General features: G+C 50.1%; 1 protein-coding gene across 4 annotated transcripts in view; it reads left to right on the top strand.

Moving 5' to 3' along the window:
- Positions 1-19,307, top strand: part of OLFM2 (olfactomedin 2) — an 83,482-nt gene extending 64,175 nt beyond the window's left edge. For 2 of the 4 annotated variants that reach the window (XM_055238580.2, XM_055238578.1), the window contains exons 2-6: positions 12,305-12,454; positions 15,173-15,319; positions 15,552-15,771; positions 16,118-16,224; positions 18,166-19,307. In XM_055238580.2, coding sequence (XP_055094555.1) covers positions 12,305-12,454; positions 15,173-15,319; positions 15,552-15,771; positions 16,118-16,224; positions 18,166-18,843 — 1,302 coding nt within the window. In that variant the 3' untranslated portion in view covers positions 18,844-19,307. Of the gene's footprint in view, positions 1-1,111; positions 1,186-12,304; positions 12,455-15,172; positions 15,320-15,551; positions 15,772-16,117; positions 16,225-18,165 lie in introns of those variants that run through there. The other 2 variants (XM_055238581.2, XM_055238579.2) reach the window with 2 other exon arrangements.
- Positions 19,308-20,045: the final 738 nt, after the last annotated feature.

Below are 20,045 nucleotides of genomic sequence, written 5' to 3'. Positions count from 1 at the left end.
GCCAGGCTGGTCTCGAACTCATGACCTAGAGTGATCTGCCTGACATGACCTCCCAAAGTGCTGGGATTACAGGCATAAGCCACTGGGCCCGGTCTGGTCTTAAACTCTTGAGCTCAAGTGATCCTCCCACCTTGGCCTCCCAAAGTGCCAGGATTACAGATGCGAGCCACTGTAAACCACAGACATGCATCACCACACCCGGCTAATTATTTATTTATTTATTTATTTATTTATTTATTTATTTATTTATTTTATTTATTTATTTTGAGACAAAGTTTTGCTCTTGTTGCCCAGGCTGGAGTGCAATGGCGCAACCTCAGCTCACTGCGATCTTGGCTTACAGCAACCTCCACCTCCCGGGTGACTTGAGAGGAGGGTAACACGTGGCAGGGACAGCCAAAACTGCTTTTGGAAGAGACCTGGACGCTTGAGCCCCGGGGATGGGGAAGAGTTAGCCTGGCCCTGAGAAGGGGAGAGTGCGGGGATTGGCAGAGGGCCTGGCCTGTGCAAAGACCTGGAGATGAGAATAAGCATCCTGTGACCTGGGAAGAGAAAGACAATTAGAGAGGATGGGCCAGAGAGAACACAGCAGTGTGCGCCTACATCCTGGTTCATTGCCTGTAAGGATGGAGGACCATGGCTCCCCTGCTGCCAGGTTATAGCAAGGAGATATTCTGGAACAGGAAGCCAGCTGGGCCACGTGGGGACTAGGATGGAGCAAGTGTCCCCTCTCATCCCTCACTCTCTCCTCTCTCCCTCATTGGACTTTCTTTGCCTCATGATCCCCACAGCCTCAACCCCAGCTCCATGAGACTTTGCCAGATCCTTTTTATTGTGTCAAGACTCACACCGTTTGACCTCAGGAAGTTACCAAATTGGCCTTTTGAGTGTTATAAAGATAATAATAGCAGGGCAGGGTGCAATGACTCAGGCCAGTAATCCCAGCACTTTGGGAGGCTGAGATGGGAGGATCTCTTGAGGCCAGATATCCGAGGCTGCAGTGAGCCATGAGTGTGCTGCTGCAACAGCCTGGGCAAAATAGTGAGACCCCACCTCTACAAAAAAAATTTTTTTTTTTTTAATTAACCAGGTGCAGTGGTGCATGCCTGTAATCCTAGCACTTTGGGAGGCTGAGGCTGGAGGATTGCTTGAGGCCAGGAGTTCAAGAGCAGTCTGGGCAACACAGTAAGATCCTGTCTCTACAAAAATATTTTAAAAAATTAACCAGGTGCAGTGGTGCATGCCTGTAATCCCAGCATTTTGGGAGTCTGAGACTGGAGGAACCGTCTGAGGCCAGGAGTTCGAACACAGCTTGGGCAATTATAGCAAGACTCCCATCTCTACAAAAAATAAAAAATTAGCTGGGCATAGCGGCACATGCCTGTAGTCCCAGATGCTCAGGAAGCTGATGGCCAGAGGATCGCCTGAGGTCAGGAGTTCGAGGCTGAAGTGAGCCATGATTGTGCCACTGCACTCCAGCCTGGACGATAGAGTGACACCCTGTCTCTTAAAAAATAAAAATAATAGTATTAGCAGACACTTGTGCAGCTCTTACCAATGCTACTGACTGTTTAATTGCTCTTATATATATTATGAACTAATTTGATCCTCCTAGCAACCCTGAGAAGTAGGTAGTCATCATGTCCATTGTACAAATGAAAAAACTAAGAAAGACACAGAGAGGTTAAGCCACTTGCCGAGATCACACAGCAAGCGAATGGTGAAGCCAGAACTTAAACCCAGGCAGCCTGACTCCAGGACCCTGCTCTTACCAGTTGGCCCTACTCTACCATCCCAGGAGGAATAAGAAACATCTAGAGGAAGCTAGTCACTTTTATCGTAAGGATATTGCCCGGAGAGATGCTGGTGACATCACGTGGAATCCTTTTTGGGAGGACTGTGGGAGAAATCCCTGCCAAAAATAATTGAGCTTTCTCCTGAGCATCTGGTGTACTTTTGTTTCAGGACACTGAGAACCGCATAAATGACCAGCTTTCCCTTTTTGAGTTGGCTGCTAAGGAGCTTGGAGCCAAACTTATGGCCTGGCCATATGCTGATTGTTCAGGTTTTTAAGGGATGAGTTTTTCTTAGCCTCGTTTCTGGCTCTGTTTTATGTCCCTGCTTTTGTTTTTCTTCTTTTTCTCCCTTGCCAAAAAAAAAAAAAAAAAATTTAAGGGACTTTTAAAAATCTTTTTTTTTTCTTTTGAGACAGGGTCTCACTTTGTCACCCAGGCTGGAGTGTAGTGGCGCCTTCATAGCTCCCTGCAGCCGTGAACTCCTGGGCTCAAGTGATCCTCCTACTTCAGCTTCCCAAGTAGCTGGGACTGCAGGCATGTGCCACCATGCTTAGCTAATTTTTAAATTTTTTGTAGAGATGGGGTTTTACTATGTTGCCCAGGCTGTTCTCAAACTCCTGGGCTCCAGTGATTCTCCTGCCTTGGCTTCCCAAAGTGTTGGGATTACAAGCGTGAGCCACTGCACCCGGCCCTAAAAATCTTTATAGGAACAATACGTGTTCATTGTAGAAAACTTGGAAAATAAGATAAATTTAAAGATGGTGATTAAAATCTCCATCAATCCCTAATTTTTAATGACTGCATAGTATCTCATTCCGTAGATGCATCTTAAATTTGTAAATTGGCTGGACACAGTGCCTCACGCCTGTAATCCCAATACTTTGGGAGGCTGAGGCGGGATAATTGCTTGAGCCCAGGAATTTGAGACCAGGCTGGGCAACATAGCTAAACCCTGTCTCTACAAAAAATCTTTTTAAAAATTAGCCTGGGCCAGGCGTGGTGGCTCACACCTGTTATCCCAACACTTTGGGAGGGCAAGGCGGGCAGATCACCTGAGGTCAGGAGTTCGAGACTAGCCTGGCCAACATGGTGAAACCTTGTCTCTACAAAAATACAAAGATTAGCCGGGCATAATGGCAGGTGCCTGTAATCCCAGCTACTCCAGAGACTGAGGCAGGAGAATCACTTGAACCCTGGAGGCGTAGATTGCAGTGAGCCAAGATCGTACCATTGCACTCCAGCCTGGACAACAGAGCGAGACTCCATCTCAAAAAAAAAAAAAAAAATTAGCCTGGTGTAGTGGCTCACACCTGTAGTCCCAGCTACTCAGGAGACAGGAGACAGAGGTGGGAGGATCGCTTGAGCCCTGGGACATCAAGGCTGCGGTGAGCTATGATCACGCCACTGTACTCCAGCCTGGGTGACAGAGCAAGACGCTGTCTCCAAAAAAAAATTTCTAGCATATGTAATAGCTTTTGATCAAATTAATTTCTAATTGTTCAATTTTAAACAATGCTTAATGAACCTCCTTTGTAGCAATCAGATGCTTGTCCACAAAGTTTCCACGGGCTGAATTCTTAGCTTTGGATTGGCCGAATAAAATGCAAATTGCAGAAACCGTAATGGCTTGGCTGTGGACTGGCAGGCTGTCCTCCAAAAATATCTAATCCCCGCTCTCATATTTAATTGGCGCTATCTTATGGTATTTTACATATCCTTGTAAACCACTTAGAGTCCTCTCTGGAACAAGGCAGGGCACAAATAAATATGTAAGCCCCATATGGGCTTCCTGATTAAATTATCCAGCCACAAACATGACAATAGCCTCATTTTATTAAGAGACAGGCGCTTGCTCTCTTCCTGTTGGCTACTTCCTGATAGCCAATGCTTCTCCTGTCCCCAGGACTCTGTGGCAATGCCTCCGTCCCCAGGGAAACACCAGGAATTGTTTTTTGTTGTCGTTGTTGTTGTTGTTTGAGACAGGGTCTCGCTCTGTTGCCCACGCCGGAGTGCAATGGCACAATCTCGGCTCACTGCAACCTCTGCCTCCCGGGTTCAAGCGATTCTCCTGCCTCAGCCTCCTGAGTAGCTGGGATTACAGGCGCCTGCCACCACGCCTGGCTAATTTTTGTATTTTTAGTAGAGATGGGGTTTCACCATGTTGGCCAGACTGGTCTCGAACTCCTGACTTCAGGTGATCCGCCCACCTTCACCTCCCAAAGTGCTGGGATTACAGGCGTGAGCCACTGCGCCTGGCCACCAGGAATTGTTTTTGAACCAAGATATAGGTGGTGGAGTAGTAGGAGACGATGATCCCTGGCCCGACAGCAAGAAAAACTTTCCCTGCCTGTGTCCTACTCAGTTAATCCTGGACCTGTTTTAGAGGCTGGTGTTTAATTAGGGCAGCCTCAGCAAAAGTGTTTGAAAGATTTCAGCCAGAAAAGACATTTGAGGAACAGATACTTGAGTGCATAGCTTCACTCTCTTAAAGCCCATTAGCAGGAATATTAAACCCTGAACCAAGAGCTCAGCAAAGAGAGAGTGGGTTGGCAGGGCCGTCGCGGTAGCTCACGCCTATAATCCCAGCACTTTGGGAGGCCAAGGCGGGTGAATCGCTTTAGCCCAGGAGTTCAAGATCAGCCTAGGAAACATAGTGAGATCCCCGTCTCTACCAAAAAAAAAAATAGCCAGTCGTGGTGGTGCATGCCTGTAGTCCCAGCTGCTCGGGAGGCTGAGGTGGGAGTATTGCTTGAGTCAGGGAAGTTGAGGCTGCAGTGAGCCTAGATCATGCCACCACACTTCAGCCTAGGCAACGGAGCAAGACCTTGTCTCAAAAAAAAAAAAGTGGGTTGGCTTCTTTAGTACATCTGCCACATCCGAGGTGAGACAGGCTGCTAGACCACAGATTTCTATGCTGGAGAACGCCTGTGTTCTTGCACCTGCTGTTATAAGCATTTCCCCTAGAGTAGGACACTCTCTGTTCCTCTCTAGTCTTCTGACTGCCAAGAACTCTTGACTTTGTTGCAAGCTAGACCCAGTCTGGGAGAGCTAGCACATGGTACCTTCCAGAACATTCCAGCAGTTCCTAGGGACATGCATTGACTGCATATCTGAACTTAAACCCAATGGACAAAACTCAGGACCTCTGCCTGCTGTGATCTGGCAGCCAAAACCCAGGCATTTAATTACACTGCTGCAGAGAACACTCCGGTGAGATGCGTCCAACGCAGACAATTATTTTAGGAAAACCATGGAGGCCTTCTCTCTGCACCACTTAAATCTTGCTTCTCTTTTACAGTTCAATATTTCCTCTGTCGAGAGAAAATGGCTTGTTTGCTTCAAAGGACACGCTAGGCAATGTAGGAAGATGTTAATTATGTTGAACCGGCGGCTTTGTCTCTGCACAAAAGATATTCCTTGGGGGATTCTATCCAAATTGCTTGAGGACCAGAGCCAGGGGAGGAGGGGCAGGGATGCTTGGGCTCCTGTTTGATGTTTTTCTTTGTTTTTTTTTTTTAAGAATTGGATTTTATTGGGGGACCTGCCCCGATAATCACGTAGGTTCTTTTCTATTTTCCTAAGCGTCGGCTGGCTTGAGAAATAAAAGGACAGAGTACAAAAGAGAGAAATTTTAAAGCTGGGCGTCCGGGGGAGACATCACACATTGGTAGGATCCGTGATGCCCCCCAGGCCACAAAAACCAGCAAGTTTTCATTAGGGATTTTCAAAAGGGGAGGGAGTGTGCGAATAGGTGTGGGTGACAGACATCAAGTACTTAACGGGGTAATAGAATATCACGAGGCAAGTGGAAGCAGGGCGAGATCACAGGACCACAGGACCGAGGCGAAAGTAAAATTGCTAATGAAGTTTTGGGCACCACTGTCATTGATAACATCTTATTAGGAGACAGAGTTTTGAGATCAACCGGTCTGACCAAAATTTATTAGGTGGGAATTCCCTCTTCCTGCTAAGCCTGGGAGCGCTATGGGAGACAGGAGTTTATTTCACCCCTGCAGTTTCGACCATAAGAGACAGGTACGCCCCAGGGGGGCCAGTTCAGAGACCTACCCCTAGGTGTGCATTCTCTTTCTCAGGGATATCCCATGCTGAGAAAAAGAATTCAGCAATATTTCTCCCATTTGCTTTTGAAAGAAGAGAAATATGGCTCTGTTCCACCCGGCTCACCGGCAGTCAGAGTTTAAGGTTATCTCTCTTATTCCCTGAACAGTTGCTGTTATCTTGTTCTTTTTTCAGGGTGCCCACATTTCATATTGCTCAAACACACATTCTGTACAATTTTTGTAGTTAACGCAATTATTACAGGGTCCTGGAACGATATACATCCTCCTCAACTGACAGGATTAAGAGATTAAAGTAAAGACAGGCATAGGAAATCACAAGGGTATTGATTGGGGAAGTGATAAGTGTCCATGAAATCTTTACAATTTGTTTAGAGATTGCAGTAAAGACAGGCATAAGAAAATACAAAAGTATTAATTTGAGGAACTAATAAATGTCCATAAAATCTTCACAATCCACGTTCTTCTGCCATGGCTTCAGCCAGTCCCTCCGTTTGGGGTCCCTGACTTCCCGCAACAGGATTTATCAAGAAGGGAGGGCCAGGCGCGGTGGCTCATGTCTGTAATCCCAGCATTTTGGGAGGCCAAGGGGGGGTGGATCATTTGAGGTCAGGAGTTCAAGACCAGCCTGGCCAACATGGTGAAACCCTGTCTCTACTAAAAATACAAAAATTAGCCAGGCATGGTGGTGCATGCCTGTAATCCCAGCTACTTGGGAGGCTAAGGCAGGAGAATTGCTTGAACCTCAAAGGCGGAGGCTGCAGTGAGCTGAGATCCCGCTATTGCACTCCAGCCTGGGCAACAGAGCGAGACTCCCTCTCAAAAAAAAAAAAAAAAAAAAACAAAACAGAGAGGTAACAGTGACTCATGCCTTGTAATCCCAGTGCTTTGGGAGGCTGAGGAAGGAGGATCGCTTGAGTCCAGGAGTTAAGAGACCATACTGGACAATATAGCAAGACTCCCATCTCTACAAAAAAATTTAAAAATTAATAGGTGTGAGGCCGGGCGTGGTGGCTCACATCTGTAATCCCAGCACTTTGGGAGGCCGAGGCGGGCGGATCACGAGGTCAGGAGATCAAGACCATCCTGGCTAACAGGGTGAAACCCCGTCTCCACTAAAAATACAAAAAAAAAATTAGCCAGGCGTGGTGGCAGGCGCCTGTAGTCCCAGCTACTCGGGAGGCTGAGGCAGGAGAATGCCATGAACCTGGGAGGCGGAGGTTGCAGTGAGTGGAGATCGTGCCACTGCACTCCAGCCTGAGTGACAGACTGTGACTCCGTCTCAAAAAAAAAAAAAAAAAAAAAAAAATTAGTAGGTGTGGTAGTGAGACTAAAGGCCTTTAGTCTCAGCTACTCCGGAGGCTGAAGTGGGAGGAATCACTATTTTTTTTTTTTTTTTGAGACAGAGTCTTGCTCTGTCGCCCAGGCTGGAGTGCAGTGGTGCAATCTCGGCTCACTGCAAGCTCCGCCTCCCGGGTTCATGCCATTCTCCTGCCTCAGCCTCTCCAAGTAGCTGGGACTACAGGCACCCGCCACCACGCCCGGCTAATTTTTTGTATTTTTAGTAGAGACGGGGTTTCACCGTGGTCTCGATCTCCTGATCTCGTGATCCGCCCGCCTCGGCCTCCCAAAGTGCTGGGATTACAAGCGTGAGCCACCGCGCCCGGCCGAGGAATCACTATTTAAGCCCAGGAGGTTGAGGCTGCCAAAAGCCCTGATAGTACCACTGCACACCAGCCTGGGTGACCAAGTGAGACTCCATCTCCAAAAAAAAAAAGAGGAGAAGAAGAAGAAGGGAGGTGGGAGAGTAGTTCTGGATCCTCCCAGAACCAAATGGGCAGGCCTTCTTGGAGTATTCTTCTTGTACTGGGCCATCCTTGTTGTCTTAGGTCAGGCTCCTTCAGGGAGGATTTAAGTGCAAGTATCCACCTAAGATACTCCAGGAAGAACCAGTGGGGGAGCAGTGAAGTGAGAGAGGAGGTGAAGGAAACCCATGCAGGGAGAGTTAATGAGTATGCCAGGCGCAGTGGCTCACACCTGTAATCCCAACACTTTGGGATGCTGAGGCAGGTGGATCGCTTGAGCCCAGGAGTTCAAGACCAGCCTGGGCAGCAAAGCAAGACTGTCTCTACAAAAGGAAAAAAAAAAAAAAAAGCTGGGTGTGTTGGTACCTGCCTGTAGGCCCAGCTACTCAGAGGCAGATGTGGGAGGGGATGGCTTAAATCCAGGAGTTCGAGGCTGCAGTAAGCTAGGGTTGCACCACTGCACTCCAGTGGTGGGCGACAGCAAGACCCAGACCTGAGCAACAGCAAGACCCCATCTTAAAAAAATAAATAAATGTGCCAGGCGCAATGGCTCTTGCCTGCAATCCGAGCACTTTGGGAGGCCAAGGTGGGCGGATCGCTTGAGGCCAGGAGTTTGAGATCAGCCTGGCCAACATGGTGAAACCCTATCTCTACTAAAAATACAAAAATTAGCCAGGCATGGAGGTGGGTGACTATAATCCTAGCTACTTGGGAGGCTGAGGCATGAAAATCGCTTGAACCCAGGAGGTGGAGGTTGCAGTGAGCCGAGATCGCACCACTGCCCTCCAGCCTGGGTGACACAGCGAGAGTCTGTCTCAAAAATAAAAAATAATAAAATAAATGAATAAATAAAAGAGAAGTAATGAGCAGGTTGCTGCTGTGGACAACTGAGGTGCAAATCTAATGGACTCCCCTGAAAGATTTCATGGAACATACACCTTCCAGTTCTTTCCCACTGGAGAGGCAAGAGGAGTGGTATTAATCACTAATGCCTGTGGGTCATCTTTGAGGATTGCTGGGTGTATTTTCTGCTGTCCCCATGCAAGGGCAGGGTGGGATCTGACCACCAGAGAAAGCTCTTGGCTGTGGCCAATCCTGGGCAAACCTGCAGTGAATGTTAGCTCCACCCAGCTCCTACCTGAGTACAAGGAAGGCGGAGAAAGTGAGTTACTGTGCTCCTCTGCCAGGGCTAAGGATGTGCAACTTACAAAGAGGGGGTTCCCCCAATTTAGGAAGGATGTACAAAGGCTCAAAGAATGACTATAATAGTTTCAGCTGACGTTTATGAATGGTTTGTTTTCTTTATAGATTAGTAGGGGAGTCAAGCTCATCTGTACAATTTGTACAATTATATCATTTGCTCATATTCCAATAAGGCTTAAAAAAAAAAGACTTGAGTGGGAGAGAAAAAGGTGGGCTAATAGTTGGAGTCCCCGGGATTGCTCATAATTCACAGCTTGGTTTATCTGCGCTTCAGCTCACGGCACCGATTCTGCTGGGAGATCTAGTAACGGCTGTGCAAATGATCAATGATTGTGGTGCTTTGTTTCTCTGTAAAACACTGGGGTTTTTTTTTTTTTTATCAGAATTTCTTCCATGCCTGTCAGAATGCATCCTGGAATAGGACCAGAATCTTCCATTTACTGCCTCTATGGCCACCACCCATCGTCACCTGTCTGGATCTGTGCAGTCACCCCTGCCCTGGCCTCCCTCCCTTGTCCCCTAGAGCAGCCAGAGGTCACTGTGAACACCCAAGTAAGGTCATGTCCCGCCTCTGCACAGAACCCTCCATGGCTCCCACCTTCCTCAGAGCAGAACCCGAAGCCCTCACTGCTTCCTACAAGGCCTTACCCCATCACCTCCCTTCCCTCATCTGCCTCCACTTACCCCTTACTCAATCTGCTCCAGCCATGTGGGCCTCCTCCTCGTTTCACAAACACACCAGGCATGGTCCTGCCTCAGAGCCTTTCCACTTGCTGTTCTCTCTGACTGGAACCCCTTCCCCAGACATCCAAATGGCTCCTCCCTCACTTCCTTCAGGTCTTGAACAAAGACTTCAGGTTTTGAACAAATGACACCTACGTGTGCAAGCCCAAGCCAGTCACCCCACAACCCTCACGTCCCCCCACATCCTTTTTTTTTTTTTTTTGAGACAGAGTTTCGCTCTTTTGCCCAGGCTGGAGTAAAGTGGTGTGATCTCGGCTCACTGCAACCTCGGCTCACCGCCCCCACCCCACCAGGTTCAAGCGATTCTCCTGCCTCAGCCTCCCAAGTAGCTGGGATTATAGGTGCACACCACCATGCCCGGCTAATTTTTGTATTTTTAGTAGAGACGGGGGTTTTACCGTGTTGGCTAAGCTGGTCTCAAACTCCTGACTTCAGGTGATCCACCTGCCTCCGCTTCCCAAAGTGCTAGGATTACAGGTGTGAGCCACCGCGCCTGGCCTTTCTATTTTTTTTAAGAGATGGGGTCTCACTCTGTCACCCAGGCTGGAATGCAGTGGCACAGCCATAGCTCATTGTAGCCTCAACTTCCTGCACCCAAGCAATCCTCCTGTCTCAGCCTTGTGAGTAGCTGGGACCACAGGTGTGTGCCACCATGCCTGGTTAATTTTTGTATTTTTTGTAGAAACAGGGCTTTGCCGTGTTGCCCAGGCTGAAGTGCAGTGGCACAACCATAGCTCACTGCAGCCTCGATCTCCTGGGCTCAAGCAGTCCTCCTGCCTCAGCCTCCTGAGTAGCTGGGACCACAGGTGCATGCCACTACATCCAGCTAATTTTTTTTTTTTTTTAATTTTTAGTATAGATGAGGTCTTGTTATGTTGCCCAGGGTGGCCTTAAACTCCTGGCCTTCAGTGATCCGCCCACTTCAGCCTCCTGAAATTCTGGGATTACAGGCGTGAGCCACCATTCCTGGGTCCCTCCAGACATTGATCAGGATTTGTAATGACAGAAATGTCCCCTGCCTTCTCCTTTTCTTCTGTCTCACTCGTCCCCTCAAGTTCATCTCAAGAGCCCATTCTCTTGGACACCTCCTTAGAGACCCTCAGCCTGAGGGAAGACCCCCTGTTACTCCCTGCACTATTTCTTCAAAGCACTCACTGCAGCATGTGGTTCTAGAAGTATCAATGGCGTTAAGTGATTGATGTCCGTCTCTCCTAGTAGCTCCATGGACAACCACCAGATGTTTTCTTCATTCCTTCTCTTCCTTGATCCTATCCCAGACCCTATCCCTATGCCTGGGACAGAAGAGACTCTCATGGATATCTTCTTTTTTTTTTTTGAGACGGAGTCTTGCTCTGTTGCCCAGGCTGGAGTGCAGTGGCACGATCTTGGCTCACTGCAACCTCCGCCTCCCAAGTTCAAGCGATTCTCCTGCCTCAGCCTCCCATGTAGCTGGGATTACAGGTGCTGCCACCACACCTGGCTAATGTTTATATTTTTAGTAGAGACAGGGTTTCACCATGTTGGCCAGGCTGGTCTTGAACTCCTGATCTCAGGTGATCCACCTGCCTCATGGGTGTCTTCTAATCAGTTTGGAAGTTTATGATTTGTGTCTAGAGTTCCCTGGTACTTATTAGCATTTCTAAGGCTCTGATAAGTCCCACAGTAGCAAAACTTGTTTCACCCAGTAAGACACACATTTATTTGACCACAGAGCATCCTTTTCCCAGCACACCTGGTAAGATTACCAGTGTTGCAAGGAGCATGGCTTGGGAAACAAAGCCATAATTGATCACTGGATTATCTGAGCATTTTGTCTGCCATTACCTTGCCTGGGTGGCTCCAGGTGGGGAGGGGGCACAGCAGGGTTGCACTTAACATTTAGTGGCCCTGATGGCTGAGTGTGGTGGCCCACGCCTGTAATGCCAGCACTTTGGGAGGCTAAGGCGGGTGGATCACCTGAGGTGAGATCTTTTTTTTTTTTCCCTTTTGAGACAGGGTCTCACTCTGTTACCCAGGCTGGAGTGGAGGCCAGGTGTTAGAGACAAGCCTGGCCAACATGATGAAACCCCATCTCTACTAAAAATACAAAAATTAGCTGAGCATGGAGGCACGCACCTGTAATTCCAGTTACTCGGGAGGCTGAGGCAGGAGAATCACTTGAACTCGGGAGGCGGAGGTTGCAGTAAGCCCAGATCGCACCACTGCACTCCAGCCTGGGCCACAGGGCAAGACTGTGTTGTCTCAAAAACAAACAACAACAACAACAAACAAAAAACATTAAGTGGCCCTCAGATAGCTCCAGAGCCGATATGTCACTGTGGGCTGGGGAAGCAGAGAGGAAGTCCAGGTTTGGGGGTTGAGTGGATCTCTGTTCTAATGGCAGTCACGGAGACAGTGTTGTGTGTGTGTGAATCTGTGTGAGAGAATGAATTCTGGTCTTGGAGAAGATTTGAGTCCAATTCCTTGCCATGTTCCTTAATCCCTCTGCACCTCAGTCGTGCCATCTGTGAAATGAGGCTCCTTAAGGAGGGCCTGAGATCACACACAAGAGGCACTGGCATATGCCTGGAGCCCAGCAAAGGGCATCTGTGGTTTCCTCGGGCCCCCTTCCTGTCCCAGTGAGGGCGAGGCGAGACCCTCACTGAGATCCCAGTCTCTGACCCCCACCTCTTTGCAGACTCTCTTCCAGAGCCCAGAAGAGGGCTGGCAGCTGTACACCTCAGCCCAGGCCCCTGACGGGAAATGCATCTGCACGGCCGTGATCCCAGCGCAGAGTACCTGCTCTCGAGACGGCAGGAGTCGGGAGCTGCGGCAACTGATGGAGAAGGTGAGAACCTTCCAGGTGCTCTGGGGGCAGCTGGGAAAATCTCCCAGTTCTTACCCCGCCCTCCAGCCCCATCCAGGTCAGCCAGTGGCCACATCCAGCTATGCAAATTATTCAGAGCTGGCTGATAATCCAGCTCCTCTCCAGGCAGGTCCATTTTTTTTCTTTTCTTTTTGACACAGGGTCTCACTCTGTTACTCAGGCTGGAATGCAGTGACATGATCAGCTCACTGCAGCCTTAAACTCCTGGGTTCAAGCAATCCCCACTCCTCAGCCTCCGAGTAGCTGGGACTACAGGCATGCACCACCATGCCCTGCTAATTTTTTTATTTTTTGTAGAGAGGGGGTCTCCCTATGTTGCCCAGGCTGGTCTCAATCTCCTGGGCTCAAGTGATCCTCCTGCCTTGGCCTCCCAAAGTGTTGGGATTACAGGTGTGAGCCACCATGCCCAGATGGATACTTTATCCAATATCTGTTCAATGCTTTTTTTTTTTTTTTCTTTTTTTTTTGAGGCAGGGTCTCACTCTGTCGCCCAGGCTGGAGTGCAGGTGCAGTGGCGCGCTCTTGGCTCACTGCAACCTCCACCTCCCAGGTTCAAGAGATTCTCTTGCCTCAGCCTCCCAAGTAGCTGGGATTACAGGCGTGTGCCACCACGACCAGCTAATTTTTGTATTTTTAGCAGAGATGGGGTTTTACCATATTGGTCATGCTGGTCTTGAACTCCTGACTATAGGTGATTTGCCTGTCTTGGCCTCCCAAAGTGCAGGGATTATAGGCGTGAGCCACTGCGTCCAGCCTGTTCAATGCTTTTTTGGGAGAGAAGCCAAGCACTTATTGGGGTTGGGGTGGGGGGGAAGGAAGGAAGACTGGAGGGGCAGCATCTGAGTCTCCTGTGTGTGAGCTCTGGTCCACCAGGCATGTCCCACTCGGCTTTGCAGTTCACCAGACTCACCTGCTAAGAAGGCGTTCTGTGCCCCTTGGGGAGGGTCTCACCCTCCACCCCAAGAGGCTTCTATAAAAGTTTCCTTCTACCTCTGATCATGGTCAATAGAAAATAGTCCTCTGGGCCAGGCGTGGTAGCTCATGCCTGTAATCCCAGCACTTTGGGAGGCTGAGGCACATGGATCACTTGAGGTCAGGAGTTTGAGATCAGCCTCTGCTAAAAATACAAAAATTAGCCGGGCGTGGTGGCATGTGCCTGTAGTCCCAGCTACTCAGGAGGCTGAGGCAGGAGAACTGCTTGAACCTGGGAGGTGGAGGCTGCAGTGAGCTGAGATCATGCCACTGCACCCTAGCCTGGGCAACAGAGCAAGACTCCATCTCAAATAAATAAATAAATAAATAAATAAATAAATAAATAAAACTTACAAATTGTTGGTTTCTGGAATTTCCCACTTAATATTTTTGGACTGTGGTTGGTCTCGGGTAGCTGAAACGTGAAACTGTGGAGAAGAGTACTGTAAAAATGTTTTGCAGCATTCAGGGTGGGTATTAGGCTGCTGGGTTTCTGAGAGTTTCCAAGTGTCATGTGAATAATTGTACAGGAAAGTCTGTATTTCAACAAGCGTCCAGTGGTGACTCTGAGTTTACCTTAGCCAGGCGGAGTCCACTTTCGTCAGGTGAAGCTGGTGGGAATCTACCGTAGCCAGGTGAGAGTCTACCTTAGCTAGGTGAGAGTCTGCCTTAGCCAGGTGAGGGTCTACCTTAGCCAGGTGAGGGTCTTCCTTAGCCAGGTGAGAGTCTACTTAAGCCAGAGATGGAGTTCACCTTAACAAGGTGGCTACCTTAGCCAGATGTTCACCTTAGCCAGATGTTCACCTTAGTCAGGTGGGAGTCTACCTTAGCCAGGGGGAGTTCAACTTATCTAGGTGGAGTTCACCATAGCCAGGTGGAGGTGGGAGCTGGGTGATCTCAGGTTGGGTCAGGAGAGGCCGGGGCAAGGGAACTTTATTTTACTCATTCAGCCAAAAAATACTTATTGAGCCTCTACTCCAGGCCAGTGCTGGGCACTGGAGGTTAAGCTGTGGACAAGCTAGACCCAGCTTCTGTCTCTGAGGGTCCCACCTGAAGGAGGCAGATGGATAAGAATGTTCTACATAGTCACAGCTGGGAAGGAAATGACCAGGCAAGAGGAGAGTGAGCGAGCGGCTACCTGGGACAGGGTGGTCAGGGAAGGATGCTTTGACTGGGGGACGCTGGAGCTGAACCCTGAAGGATGAGAAGGAGCCAGCCATGGGAATGTGGGGGAAACAGCACTCCAGGTAGAGAGACCAGCAAGTGGAAAGACCCTGCAGAGGGAAAGAGCTTAGAGTCTGTGAGAACAAAGAGAGAGGAAGCGGGTGGGGTGGGGGGATGGGCAGGACCAGCCAGCGCTGGATCTGTGGAGGAGGAAGGTGATCTAATCTCTGTTTTGAAAGTTCCTTCTGTCTGCTGTGTAGAGAATTGACTACAGGGGATGAAGGTGGAACTGGGAGACTAGGGAGGAGGTGAGAGGTGGTGGTGGGTGGACCAGATGGGAGCCAGTGGGTAGTAGGGAGGGAAGGATGGATGGATGGATTGGGCATGCAATTGGGAGGCTGCTGGTAAGCTCAGGGGAGGTGAAGGTGGCCTCGTCGGTGTGGTGTTTGTACAGCCTCTGGCCCTGCCAGCTCTTGTCTGTGGCATCTCTGGGTTGGGATTTGGGGAAGGAGGTCTGGTCCCTTCAGTTGTCCCCATTCCTAGGTCCAGAACGTCTCCCAGTCCATGGAGGTCCTTGAGTTGCGGACGTATCGTGACCTCCAGTATGTACGCGGCATGGAGACCCTCATGCGGAGCCTGGATGCGCGGCTCCGGGCGGCTGATGGGTCCCTCTCGGCCAAGAGCTTCCAGGTGGGTCCTCCTGGGTCCACACCAGAGGTCAAACGAATGACTGGGATTTGGTATCCATTAGTTCCTACAATGGAGTCATGTCTGGGAAGAATCTAGGGTCCAATCTGAGCCAAATGTCAAGGGCCAGGTGTGCATCAAAGACAAAGGGTGAAGTTATGAGTCAGAGGTTGGAGTCATGTCTGGGTCAAAGGCCAGGGGTCAGGCTTGGCCATGGTTCCATCTTGATGCACAGGAGCTGAAGGACAGGATGACGGAACTGTTGCCCCTGAGCTCGGTCCTGGAGCAGTACAAGGCAGACACGCGGACCATTGTACGCTTGCGGGAGGAGGTGAGGAATCTCTCTGGCAGTCTGGCGGCCATTCAGGAGGAGATGGGTGCCTACGGGTACGAGGACCTGCAGCAACGGGTGATGGCCCTGGAGGCCCGGCTCCACGCCTGCGCCCAGAAGCTGGGTATGCCTTGGCCCCTGACCCTGACCCCTGATCTTTGACTGCCACACCCAACTCCAATATCACCTGTTTGTGCCTAGAAGCTGGACACAGTTTTGACCTCTAACTTCTAAACCTCAACCCTTGACCTTCCTACCTAAGGCTACACTTGAGTCCAGAAGCTGGAAATGGCCCTGACCCTTGGCCTCTAACCCCTCACTCACAACTGAACAACATATTGGGACCAGATTTTTGAGTCTTCCCTCCTCCGTGGTCCAGCTTTCCCAACTTGATCACAGCACTTCATCTTTGCCCGGCCTCTCTTGGGCTGTTCCCTTCCCCATCCTCATTCCCTGTTCCTGCCTCCCAGGCTGTGGGAAGCTGACTGGGGTCAGTAACCCCATCACCGTTCGGGCCATGGGGTCCCGCTTCGGCTCCTGGATGACTGACACGATGGCCCCCAGTGCGGATAGCCGGGTGAGTGACTGCGCCCACCCCTGGGGTCAAGGCCTGGGAGGGACAGAGCCTCTGACTGCCCATAGGTGCCCAGGGAGTCCACACTGGTGACTGTCTTGTAGCCCAAAGTGTCCTGGATCCCCCAGGGCCATTGGACCTCCCTGTCCAGTAACCCCCAAGTGACCAAGGGCTTTGTAGCCCCGTGAATCCCACTCTGTTGACCTCCAGTGTCTGTATAGTGGCTAATGGTTACTGAGTTCTACTGACCAGTTCTCAGGGACTACTGATGTCCAAGTAACTACTCAATGACCAATGCCTTCCCAAGGACAAGAGACCTCCTCCACCAACCACTGCTCAGTGACCTTTGGACTAATAGAAGCTTCCACAGTCATGACTGCCCATCACTTAGACACACAAGAACCATCCATGGGGCTGGGCATGGTGGCTCACGCCTGTAATCCCAGCACTTTGGGAGGCCGAGGTGGGCGGATCACCTGAGATTGGGACGAGACCAGCCCAACCAACATGCAGAAACCCTGTCTCTACTAAAAATACAAAATTAGCCGGGCATGGTGGTGCATGCCTGTAATCCCAGCTACTCGGGAGGCTGAGGCAGGAGAATCACTTGAACCCTGGGGACGGAGGTTGCAGTGAGCCAAGATCGCACCATTGCACTCCAGCCTGGGCAACACAAGTGAAACTCTGTCTCAAAAACAAAACAAAACAAATACAACAACAAATGCTAGTTAACATGATGACAATGATATGTTGATGACATGCCTGGTCACCTTGTGGTGACAGGGGTTAGTTAACCATGGCAATGAATTCAAGTGATGTCTTATCATTCAATGACTGTCCAGTGACCACTAACCACCCAATATCCAATGACCAGGGAATTCCTGGGCCCAGTGAGTCCCCAGAGGCTGCAGTTCCCCGGATCCTTTGGGATGAAGCATTGTCCACTTAGGGTCTGTTTTAAGATCAATAGTGGTCAGGTGCAGTGGCTCATTCCTGTAATCCCAGCACTTTAGGAGGCTGAGGCAGGCAGATCACTTGAGCTCAGGAGTTTGAGAATAGCCTGGGCAACATTGTGAGACCTTGCCTCTACTAAAGATACGATAAATAAGCTAGGCGTGGTGACTTGTGCCTGTAGTCCCAGCTATTCAGGGGGCTGAGGTGAGAGGATCGCTTGAGCCTGGGAGGTCCAGGCTGCAGTGAGTCGTGATTGTGCCACTGCACTCCAGCCTGGGAAAAACAGTGAGACCTTGTTTCAAAAGAAAAAAAAAAAAGGCCAGGCATGGTGGCTCATGCCTGTAATCCCAGCACTTTGGGAGGCCAAGAGGGAGGATCACAAGGTCGGGAGTTCGAGACCAGCCTGACCAACATGGTGAAACCGTGTCTCTATTAAAAATACAAAAATTAGCCAGGCGTGGTGGCACGCGCCTGGAATCCCAGCTACTCAGGAGGCTGAGGCAGGAGAATTACTTGAACCCGGGAGGCGGAGGTTGCAGTGAGCTGAGATCATGCCACTGTACTCCAGCCTGGGCGAGAGAGAGAGACTCCATCTCAAAAAAAAACCAAAACAAAAAAAACTACTTAAAAAAAAAAAAGAGACCAATAGCACTCACTAGGATCGTGGTCCTACGGGGCCATGCAGTTCCCCAAGAAATTGCAACCCCTGGGGACTCACTGGGCCCAGGAATTCCCTGGTCATTGGATATTGGGTAGTTAGTGGTCACTGGACAGCCATTGAGTGATAAGACGCCACTTGAATTCACTGCCCATGGTTAATGCTGTCACCACGAGATGATCATGGTCACACTAGGGCCATAATTGGTAATGAATGGTCAACAGAGTTCCCATGACTAATGAGCACTTAGTGACTGTTGATCTCTAATGGCTGTAGCTGGTGCTAGGTCATTGGTGGTGGTCCCCCCCAGTGACCAGCGGCTGCTCCCGTAGGTCTGGTACATGGATGGCTATTACAAAGGCCGCCGGGTCCTGGAGTTCCGTACCCTGGGAGACTTCATCAAAGGCCAGAACTTTATCCAGCACCTGCTGCCCCAGCCATGGGCGGGCACGGGCCACGTGGTGTACAATGGCTCCCTGTTCTATAACAAGTACCAGAGCAACGTGGTAGTCAAATACCACTTCCGCTCGCGCTCCGTGCTGGTGCAGAGGAGCCTCCCGGGCGCTGGTTACAACAACACCTTCCCCTACTCCTGGGGCGGCTTCTCCGACATGGACTTCATGGTGGACGAGAGCGGGCTCTGGGCTGTGTACACCACCAACCAGAACGCGGGCAACATCGTGGTCAGCCGGCTGGACCCGCACACACTCGAGGTCATGCGGTCCTGGGACACCGGCTACCCCAAGCGCAGCGCCGGCGAGGCCTTCATGATCTGCGGTGTGCTCTACGTGACCAACTCCCACCTGGCTGGGGCCAAGGTTTACTTCGCCTATTTCACCAATACGTCCAGTTACGAGTACACGGACGTGCCCTTCCACAATCAGTATTCCCACATCTCAATGCTGGATTACAACCCCCGGGAGCGCGCCCTCTATACCTGGAACAACGGCCACCAGGTGCTCTACAATGTCACCCTGTTTCACGTCATCAGCACCTCTGGGGACCCCTGAGCCAATGCTGTGGCTCGGGCTGCTGCCTGGGGGGCCTCCGGGGGCTGGGGGCCCTTTTCATTCTGCCTGTGTCCCTCAAGGGTGATCTCTCAGTCTCTGTCACGCCCTTTCTCCCCGCCTTTTTGCTGGGCTTTTGTTCTCTGCCTGTGTATTTCTATTTTTTCAATTTCCCCTCTTCTCCTTTATTGATCTCTGCTTTTAATACACCACTTCTTTCTTTCTGCCTTTTTATGGATGTCTTTTTCTTTTTATGGCTCTGGTTCTCCAGTTCTTTCCCTGTCTCTACCTCTCTCTCTCTCACTCTCTGTCCTTCCACCCCTCCCTCCTTGCTTCCCACCCATTCCTCATCCCTCACTCCCACCCCCACCCCCACCCCCAGGAGTTGAGTGCATGGATCTGTTACTTTTTTTATTTACACTTTTTCTTTCCGGTTTGCCGGAATAAACAGGACCTTTGACATTTGATGCTTTGGTGACTGTGTGTGTCCAATGGTGACAGAGGTGGGGGTGGCCCCGAAGTCCAAGCCTGGAGACCCATCTCCAGTGAGGATCCCCTTATTCCATGACTTGAGCTTAAGCAAACTGGAGGGAAGGGGTTCCCCAGGGCCAGCCCTTTGGGGAGATGGGTGAGGAGACCCAATCCAAAGTTGTTTTGATCGAAAGCAATTCATTTAAAAGTAGTTTGATCAAAACAACCAAGAATTCTAGCACAACAATGAAAACTGGCCTCAAATGAGTATTCTTCCATCACTGGATTGCCACTCTCCAATCACTGTTGACGCATTACTAAGAGGTCTGGAATTTTTTTTTTTTTTTTTTTTTTGAGACAGTCTTGCTCTATCACCCAGGCTGGAGTGCAGTGGCATGATCTCAGCTCACTGCAACCTCCACCTCCCGGGTTCAAGCGATTTGCGTGCCTCAGCCTCCTGAGTAGCTGGGATTACAGGCACGCACCACCACGCCAGGCTAATTTTTGTATTTTTAGTAGAGATGGGGGTTTCGCCATGTTGTCCAGGGTGGTCTTGAACTCCTGGGCTCAAGTAATCCACCCCCCTCAGCTTTCCAAAGTGCTGGGATTACAGGCGTGAGCCACTGAGCCCAGCCAGTCTGGCAATTTTTTAATGGGTTTTTAACAATCGAGCTGGCTTTTAAGAAGCTGAGTATGAAAGAGTAGGGCCCAGCTGAATTTTTCCATTTCCTTTT

Source organism: Symphalangus syndactylus, chromosome 13 (genome assembly GCF_028878055.3).
Source record: "Symphalangus syndactylus isolate Jambi chromosome 13, NHGRI_mSymSyn1-v2.1_pri, whole genome shotgun sequence".
NCBI classification, from domain to species: domain Eukaryota; kingdom Metazoa; phylum Chordata; class Mammalia; order Primates; family Hylobatidae; genus Symphalangus; species Symphalangus syndactylus.
The sequence above is the reverse complement of the archived record's forward strand: the minus strand, read 5'-3'. Positions and strand labels throughout refer to the sequence as shown.